At 45.5% G+C, this 9,421-nt stretch overlaps 1 protein-coding gene across 2 annotated transcripts in view; it reads left to right on the top strand.

Moving 5' to 3' along the window:
• Window positions 1-1,733: 1,733 nt before the first annotated feature.
• Window positions 1,734-9,421, top strand: part of LOC105472354 (lysine acetyltransferase 7) — a 41,089-nt gene continuing 33,401 nt past the window's right edge. For both annotated transcript variants that reach the window (XM_011725512.3, XM_011725510.2), the window contains exons 1-2: window positions 1,734-1,897; window positions 5,553-5,700. In XM_011725512.3, coding sequence (XP_011723814.1) covers window positions 1,883-1,897; window positions 5,553-5,700 — 163 coding nt within the window. In that variant the 5' untranslated portion in view covers window positions 1,734-1,882. The remainder of the gene's footprint in view (window positions 1,898-5,552; window positions 5,701-9,421) is intronic.

Here is a 9,421-nt window from a genome sequence, read left to right as displayed (position 1 = left end):
CTACTTGGGAGGCTGAGGCAAGAGAATCCCTTGAGCCCAGGAGGCGGAGCTTGCAGTGAGCTGACATTCAACCATTGCGCGCCAGCCTGGGCTACACAGCAAGACTCTATCTAGGAAGAAAAAAAAAAAAAAAAAAGAAGAAGAGAGAGAGAAAAAAAGAAGGATGGTATGAAATAATTGAGATATGCTCTTAATATAAGAGATTCTTACCACCAGTTGGGGAGCCAGAACATTCAAATGTAACCTCAGGAACATATCAGTAAGTACAAAATAACAGAGTAATGGTATGAAATTAAATGCTTAAGTGGTGAGGGGCTACAAAGGAAGATGTGAGCCATTTTCAAGTAAGTTCTTACGTGCAGTTCAACCTAAGTAGGTTATCAAAGGTATTTATACTAAGCACTAAAAGCTAAGTATTAAATACTAAAAGCTGCCTGTGTCAACACTGGCCCAGGACATCCCCAAGGAGAGTGCTGGCTAAGGGTCTGGAACTTTAACTCTTTTGAGTTCTTTACTTAGCACATCAATCAGATGTTTACCTTCTGCTACTTTGTTCTTTAGCCCCTGGGGAAAATCTCCATCTGAACGGGGGGGAAATCTCCATCTAAAGGGGCCTCAGATTGAAATTGGGGTTAGGGATCCTAACTTAATGACTGAGCGTGCCTGGGTTCCACCCAGCCGCAATTGGGCAAGACTTGGTCCTCTCAAGGCCTTTCCTCCAGAGAGGTTAAATCTTCAACGCCTGCTCTCCACTTTCCAGCCTTTTCTTAAGGCTCTTCTTTCAGCCTAGTATCAGTGACCAACCTCTCCTTCCTAGGCCCTCTCATTATTATTCAAATTTCCATTCTTTTGGGGGCTTCAGCTTCAGTAAAAACATTCCCTCTTCTTCCTCCGCCTCAAGCATCTGGATTCCAGAGGTCATTTGAGCTAAATGGGGTTCAATGCTTTTCTGACTCTGGTACTGCATTCCCGGGACACTTTCAAATCACATTTTTCACCCCAGGGCCCCCAGTGGTCTCAAACCCAAACACAGTGCGGGAAGGAAGTGGGCGCTCGCCACAGAGCTAAATTGGGAATTCTTTGAGCTGCAGCTTCTGGAGAATGGTTTTGCCTCCTCCCCGCGACATCAACTAACTTACTTGCTGTTAGCTAAGAGCAAGGACAATGTCTCCTCTACCATACAGGAAACTTCCTGATGGCGGACGCTACCCTTTAGTTCCTTTTTCAATTCCCCATTCCCACCCCTTCGGCACCAGGATGGTTCTTAAAATACAAAGTTTCTTTCACAAAACATCCCTCTGCAACTTTTGAGTTTATGTAATAAACGGAAACGTCCTTTAAACAATCAGGCAACGAAGGGGTTAAATCTAATCTCAGCAACCTGATGGATTCCGGGGGGTTTCCTTCCTCGACTCTGGAAATTAAAACGACCGGGAAGGGAAATTTTGCCCTAGGTAAAGATGAGAACCGTTTACATCAACTGTCAGGCTTCTGCCCCAAACAAGAATGGCTACCCACGCCCACAAACAGCGCCACTCACGTTAACTAAAAATGGCTGGCCCCGGATTCCACCACTGGAGTCACTTTCTGCCCAACTTCAAAATGGCGCCCACTAGCTTCACCAAAAGGATCTAATCTCCCAGCACCCTCTTTGGCCCGTAACGTCAGGGGACGCGAGACCCAGCCGGAAGTGAAGGAAAAAGCGCTTCAGCCCGCGGCGCCTGCGCAGAACGCTCCAGACGCTGAGAGGCAGGAGGCACTAGGGATCGTCCGCAGGATTGGGACTGCTACAGAGGCCGCCACGGAGCCCGCCGGAGCCACCGTTCCTGCTGCTGCTGCCGCCGCTGCCCGAATCGGAACCGTCGGGCCGCAGCCGCCGGCAATGCCGCGAAGGAAGGTGAGAAACGGGAGAGGAGGGATGGCGGGTTTCTAAGGACAGTCGATTGAGCACCGTGACGCAGTTGGCCACGCCTCACAGTGCTTGGGTCCCAACTTCCCGCTCCCCCGAACCTTGCTCAGCCACCCTCTCTTCTGTCCATATCCAACAGAAAAATGTGGGCCCGACCCTGGCCTCGGCCTATGCTTGCAACTATTCCCGCCCTCTGCTTGCCTGGATCGGAGGCGTTCTTATTAATTGGTCGCTGAAACGTCAGGAAGCATATTGATTGGCTGGTGACGCCGCCTGTTTGGGCTCAACGGTCACCTCCCCGCGTGCGGGGGCGGTGTCTGGCCCCGGCCCTAGCGCTCTCCCACTGGCTGGAGAGAACGATCCCTCCTCTCCTGATTGGTCGGGGTTGGTAGTCTGTCCTGTGGGGGCGCGGCTTAGGCGGACCTCGATTGGGTGGCCCGAATCCCCGCCTTTCCGAGCGGGGACGCTGATAGGTGCAGAGGCGGGGTTTTGGAGGCCTCGTTACTTTCCAGGTGAGGGGCACAACAAAGCAGAAGACTGGGTGGTGGGAAGCCGGCGCCCACTCCCAGGGGATCCCACTCAGGCCAGTTGCCTCCAAGCTGTAATCTTTACTTGCTAGTTCGACAGCTCCTAGAAAATGCAGTTGGTAAAAACCGAAAACTTCTAGAATTAGAAGGGACTTAGGAGGTCACCCAGGAATGGCCCCCTACTTCTTACAGTTGAACTAACGGAGGTCCATGGAGTGCCGCAAGCCACTCAGGCAGTGGCAGATCCAGAATATAGAACAAATCTAACTCAATTGAACAAATGTCTATTGATTACTTTCTGCGCGGTGGTTGCTGACGATTCAGAAATTTTTTTTTTTTTTTTTTTTTTTTGAGACGGAGTCTCGCTCTGTCACCCAGGCTGGAGTGCAGTGGCCGGATCTCAGCTCACTGCAAGCTCCGCCTCCCGGGTTCACGCCATTCTCCTGCCTCAGCCTCCCGAGTAGCTGGGACTACAGGCGCCTGCCACCTCGCCCGGCTAAGTTTTTGTATTTTTAGTAGAGACGGGGTTTCACTGTGTTAGCCAGGATGGTCTCGATCTCCTGACCTCGTGATCCGCCCGTCTCGGCCTCCCAAAGTGCTGGGATTACAGGCTTGAGCCACCGCGCCCGGCCTCAGAAATTTATTAGATGTGATCCCTGGCTTAAGGGTATCACAGCCCGATAGGAGAAAACAGACATGAATAACCTTAGGACGATCTAGTAAGTTCTGTGCTTGGAGGTGTATACAAAGTGTTACAGGAAGGAAGTGAAGGAGCAGTTGGTCTGCTCTGGAGTACAATGGGAGGTATACTGGTAAAAGCCACAGGGAAGAGCTGAGTTCCAGGATCAAGCCAGGAAGGAACAAGTCTCACATCAAGGCTTTAAATATCTAGGTAATTAGACTATAATGGTGACTTTTAAGATTCCCCCTTCATTTTAGCTGTTTTCTGTGATTCTTGCTTATTTTAGACATTTTCTGTGATTCTTGCTCATTTCCTGGCAGGTTACCCTTGAGATATTTGGAAAACTGGGTGGTATTCTTGCTCATTTCAGTAGAAATCTTTCTCTTCACAGAGGTTTTTCAGGCTGAAAATGTATGCTTTTTAATGTCTCCTAAAATGATCTCAGCTGGTGGGTGGTATGTATGGGTTTTTTTTTTTTTTTTTTAAGATGGAGTTTTGCTCTTGTTGCCCAGGTCGGAGTGCAATGGCATGATCTCGGCTCACTGCAACCTCTGTCTCCCGGCTTCAAGCGATTCTCCTGCCTCAGTCTCCCTAGTAGCTGGGATTACAGGCGGATTCCATGACGCCCAGCTAATTTTTGTGTTTAGTAGAGACAGGATTTCACCATGTTGGTCAGGCTGGTTTCGAACTCCTGACCTCAGGTGATCCACCCGCCTCGGCCTCCCAAAGTACTGGGATTGAAGGCATGAGCCACCGCGCCCAGCCGGTGGTATGTGTGTTAAGGCTCACCAAATGCAGGAATAATATTGGTGCCTTGAAATAGGGCCCCAGTCTTCTTTCTTAATTTCCTGAATACCAGGAGTTTCTTGAAAATGTACATTTTTTTAGTAACCTGTTTGGCGGCAAACCTGTCTTAATCTGTCCTGAGGCTACTTACGGTTTTTGTGTGTCTCATTTAGTGTGACTGTTTATATCTTTTGCTGCAGAAGTATTATGTTTTGTTATTGCACCCAATATTTGCAGGATACATGCAAAGTACTCCCCTTCTAAAAATAAAAAAAAAATACGAATTCTAAACACAACTGGCCCTCAGGGTTTTGAATAAAGAATTGGGACTTACAGCGTGAATCTTTGTATTTTTAGCAAATATTTTTTCCTTTCTGGTTTTGTAAAGGGTATAGTGTTAGTGCTCAATTGATAAAAGTTATCTTTATGGCTAAGAAAGAACTCCTGAGGAGGTTAATAATTGACAAATAATTGTTCATTGAAAAGATGGTTTTGAAAACAACTGTTTTTGAATACCCATGAGTCTTCATGTGCAAGCTGCCTTTTTGAAAGATAGATGGCTTTCATGTGGAGAAACTTCAAGGATAGATGGCACTTTGGGAGGCCGAGGCGGGTGGATCACGAGGTCAGGAGATCGAGACTATCCTGGCTAACATGGTGAAACCCCGTCTCTACTAAAAATACAAAAAACTAGCAGGGCGTGGTGGCGGGCGCCTGTTGTCCCAGCTACTTGGGAGGCTGAGGCAGGAGAATGGCATGAACCCAGGAGACGGAGCTTGCAGTGAGCCGAGATCAGGCCACTGCACTCCAGCCTGGGAGACACAGCAAGACTCCGTCTCAAAAAAAAAAAAAAAAAAAAAAAAAATTGGTACTGCATACGCAGTAACAATTTTCGTCTTTTTCTGCTTAAATTCTTTTGGGATCAGAGTTGTGGTCCATGATATTTTGAGATGGTATATGGTTTTAAAAAAATATGATAGCTTTTCATGGAGACATTTAACAAAAGCTACTCTAAAGTTAAATGAGGTCTAGCACCAACGATTTTTTCACTACAGTGGACCTTTTTTTGTGATACTGATCTCCGAATGATCTTGGTTCATACTTAGTGCTAATACAGTAAGAATTAATTATCTTCATGGCTGGGTGTGGTGTCTCACGTCTGTAATCCCAGCACTTTGGGAGGCCACGGCGGGTGGATCACCTGAGGTCAGATGTTCAAGACCAGCCTGGCCAACATAGTGAAACCCCATCTCTACTAAAAATATAGAAGTTAGCTGGGCGTGGTGGTGGGTGCCTGTAGTCCCTGCTACTTGGGAGGCCAAGGCAGGAGAATCGCTTGAACCCAGGAGGCGGAAGTTACTGTGAGCTGAGATTGTGCCCTTGCCCTCCAGCCTGGGCAACGGGAGCCAATGAAATGGAAGCTCTTCATTTATTTAACAAAAGTCCCTTATTTGTACATTGTTCCATTTAAGTGTTCTAAATAAAGTGAAGTTGCCTGGGTGGGTGGGAGGATGGGAAATGCTTGTGGAATCCTTTCTTAGGTTTGAACTTGGTGTTTTCGGTGTCACAGCTTGTTTTATTTTCAATGTTAATGCAAACCCTCAGACCAAATGCTTCTGTGCTAATATCTGGATCTATGGTATTACAGAGGAATGCAGGCAGTAGTTCAGATGGAACCGAAGATTCCGATTTTTCTACAGATCTCGAGCACACAGACAGTTCAGAAAGTGATGGCACATCCCGACGATCTGCTCGAGTCACCCGCTCCTCAGCCAGGCTAAGCCAGAGTTCTCAAGGTAAAAATCTTCATTTTTCCTTACCACTCCTCACATCTGACTGACTGGCCCATCACATTATTTTCCTAGTTAATGTGGAAACTGGTCCCTTGGCTTGGTGTAGATGACGGTGCACCAGATGATTGGTAAAATGTGGAGTGAATGCAGAGTTGTCAGGTCTTTAACAATGCTTCTGTTGGGGGCTGCTATCCAGTTTGTAGACCCAAAGGAACTGTGGATGGTATAATGGATAGAGACACATGTATGTCTTGAGTCATTTGTGTTTTTTTGTTTGTTTGTTTGTTTGTTTTTTTACATCGCCGTGTCTCCATCAGTAAAATGAAAATGTTATCCCTTCACTTTCTGTTTGAATGGTTTAGGCTTAGGGACTTGAAGTCCAGATGGTATCTGACTTATGGTGGTTTGATTTAATTATTATTATTTTTTTAACTTTACTGTGGTGCTAAAGCAATATGCATTCAGTAGAAACTTTTCGAATTTTGAATTTCAGTCCTTTCTTGGGCTAGTGATATGTGGCTGAAATATTTTCTTGTGATGCTGAATAGTGGCAATGAGCTATAACTCCCAGTCAGCGAGCCGTAACTCCCAGTTAGCCATTTGATCATGAGGGTAAACCAGTACTCTTCAGTGTACTGTCTTCAATAAATTACATGCAATATTCAACACTTTATTAAAAATAGGCTTTGTGTTAGATGATTGTGCACAATTGTAGGCTAATGTAAGTGATTTGAGCCTATTTAAAGTAGGCTAGGCTAAGCTATGATGCTCGGTAGGTTAGGTGTATAGTGCTTTTATTTTCTGGAGACAGGGTCTTGTGCTCTGTTGCACAGGTTGGAGTGCAGTGGTGTGATCTTGGCTCACTGCAACCTTGACCTCCTTGGCCCAAGTGATCCCCCCACCTCAGCCTCCTGAGTAGCTGGGACTACTTGGGAGATCTTATTATGCTGTCCAGGCTGGTCTCAAACTCCTGGACTCAAGCAGTCCTTCCACCTTGGCCTCCCAAAGTACTGGGGTTATAGATGTGAGCCATCATGTTCAGCCTGTTAATACTTTCAACTTATGATGGTTTTATTGGGACTTAACTCCATTATAAGTCAAGGAGCATCTGTAGTCTCTTGGACTTGTTATTGGCAGAGGCCCAGTTCTTCTAAAACCATGTTTAATTCTGGAATGTAATCCAATACACACTTGATAAATATTAATAATTGTACCAAAATATCAGTGTGGAAATATAGAATTTTGCTTTGGTAATAAAGAATTGAGAATCTTGGGGTTGGAAGGTAGTTTGAAGTATCTCTAGTGCATTTTAGGCATCTGGGGTTAAATTTGGAGGGTACCCTTGACCCCTCCTGGCTCTTCTCTGGTATTCCCTGAGGAGGAAAGAAGGTTGTAGCTAATATAGAGAGCTGATGATCAATAGGTGGTAATAGATTAGGGGAAAAAAGCTTTAACATGTTTTGAGCACTTCAACAGTGTTGCTTTGGTTACTTTTTTTTTCCCTGAGATGGAGTCTCGCTCTGTCGCCAGGCAGAGTGCAGTAACGTGATCTTGGCTCACTGCAACTTCTGCCTCCTGGGTTCAAGCAATTCTCCTGCCTCAGCCTGCAAGTAGCTGGGACTACAGGCATGTGCCACCATGCCCAGCTAATTTTTGTATTTTTAGTAGAGGTGGGGTTTCACCATGTTGGCCAGGATAGTCTCAATCTCTTGACCTCGTGGTTTGCCTGCCTCGGCCTCCCAAAGTGCTAGGATTATAGGCGTGAGCCACCGTGCCCTGCCGCTTTGGTCACTTTTATATCAGTATGTTGCACAACGAGAGAAAAACCATCAGTTTTTCAGCAAGAAAGTGGGAATATCCTCTTTAACAACTGTTCTTAACTTTTTTTTTTTTTTTTTTTTGAGACGAAGTCTTGCTCTGTCGCCCGGGCTGGAGTGCAGTGGCCGGATGTCAGCTCACTGCAAGCTCTGCCTCCCAGGTTTACGCCATTAACTTTATTTTTGAATTTAGGATTTCAGCTAAAGTATTGCTATTGTCTCTTGATTTCTTAAGCTTTAAATTTTTACCACAATGAGACTATGGATAAATAGCTACTATAACTCAAGCACTATGTTATGTCCTAGGAACCATGATAGAAAAATCATAGTTCCTGTCCTCAAGGATCTTACAGTTCAGTGCAAGATATAGATATGAAAATTGGTCATGGGAATATATTATGGCAAGGGCTGTGAGAGGGGTTTGCATAGAGTACTACAGAAGCCCAGAGGTGGGATAGCCAACTTAGGGCAGCACTCCCACAACGATGAAGTCTTTTTTGTTGTTGTCGAGACAGAGTCTCGCTGTGTTGCCCAGGCTGGAGTGCAGTGGCATGATCTTGGCTCACTGCAGCTTCCGCCTCCTGGGTTCAAGTAATTCTCCTGCACCAACCTCCCATGTAGCTGGGATTACAGGTGAGCGTCACCATACCTGGCTATATTTTGTATTTTTAGTAGAGACAGGGTTCGCCATGTTGTCCAGGCTCGTCTTGAACTCCTGATCTCAAGTGATCTGCCCACCTCGGCCTCCCAGAGTGCTGGGATTACAGGCGTGAGCTGCCGTGCCTGGCTGCACACTGACGTCTTAAAGGCTCTGATAGGAATTTACAAGTTGAAAGATGGGAATATGTTATTCTCGGCAGATGGAACAGCATATGCTAAGGAAAAGACATAATGTTCGTAGAAAGTATAATTGACCATGCCCTAGACACCTAAAAACTAAATATTCAAAACAGCTAGGAAATGCGTAAGCCCTGGGTCTTGACCTCATGACCACAGAGTTGCACAACTCTGGGGTACCATTTACAATGTCATCAATGTAAGGTGTTCCTCCCTAGAGCAAAATGTAGATCATATTGTGAAAGGAGGCCCCTGGAGATGTACAAGTTGATAACCTTGCTGTGTGCTAACTTTTCTCACCCGAAAGTTTGGAAATTTTCAGTTTTCTTCTTTGGAGAGTCTATAAGATTTCTTCAGATTTTTTGTTGTTAAAATATCCGTTGGGGGGTGCAGCTGCAAGAGAGTGAGGCTGACACCTGGCCTGTGCATCCTGCCCTCCAAAAAAAAAAATTAATTAATTAAAATAAAATATACTTTAGAGAGGATTTTGAATGTTCTCACCACAAAGAAATGACAAGTGTTTGAGATATGGATATGCTAATTATTTTGATTTCATCATTACACAATGTATACATCTATCAGAACATCACAGTATACTCCATAAATATGTACACTTATGCGTCGATTAAAACAAAACTAAGACTGCTAGGGGCTTACGCGGAGGGAGTTGAGCCAGCATCACCACGATGATGTTGGAGAGCGAGCAGTTCCTGATGGAGCTGACCAGACTCTTCCAGAAGTGCTGGAGGTTGGGCAGCATCTATATCACCTTGAAGAAGTAGAGTGGTCGAACCAAACCTGTTCCAAAGAAAGGTTCTGTGGAGGGCTTTGAGCCCTCAGACAAGTGTCTGCTAAGAGCTATCTATGGGAAAAAGAAGGTCAGCACTGTGGTGAGCTCCAAGCAAGTGAATAAGTTTCAGATGGCTTATTCAGACCTACTGAGTGCTAACATGGATGGGCTGAAGGGACAAAAAGAACAAAAGTAAGAAGACAAAAGCAGTAGCACAGTAAAGGGCACAAATTTCCTGTTTTCACCAATTAACCACTGAATTGCTATTTTTTCCTTTGGG

Source organism: Macaca nemestrina, chromosome 17, assembly GCF_043159975.1.
Source record: "Macaca nemestrina isolate mMacNem1 chromosome 17, mMacNem.hap1, whole genome shotgun sequence".
NCBI lineage: Eukaryota > Metazoa > Chordata > Mammalia > Primates > Cercopithecidae > Macaca > Macaca nemestrina.
Note: the sequence above shows the minus strand (reverse complement) of the source record. Positions and strands in the feature narration are given on the sequence as shown.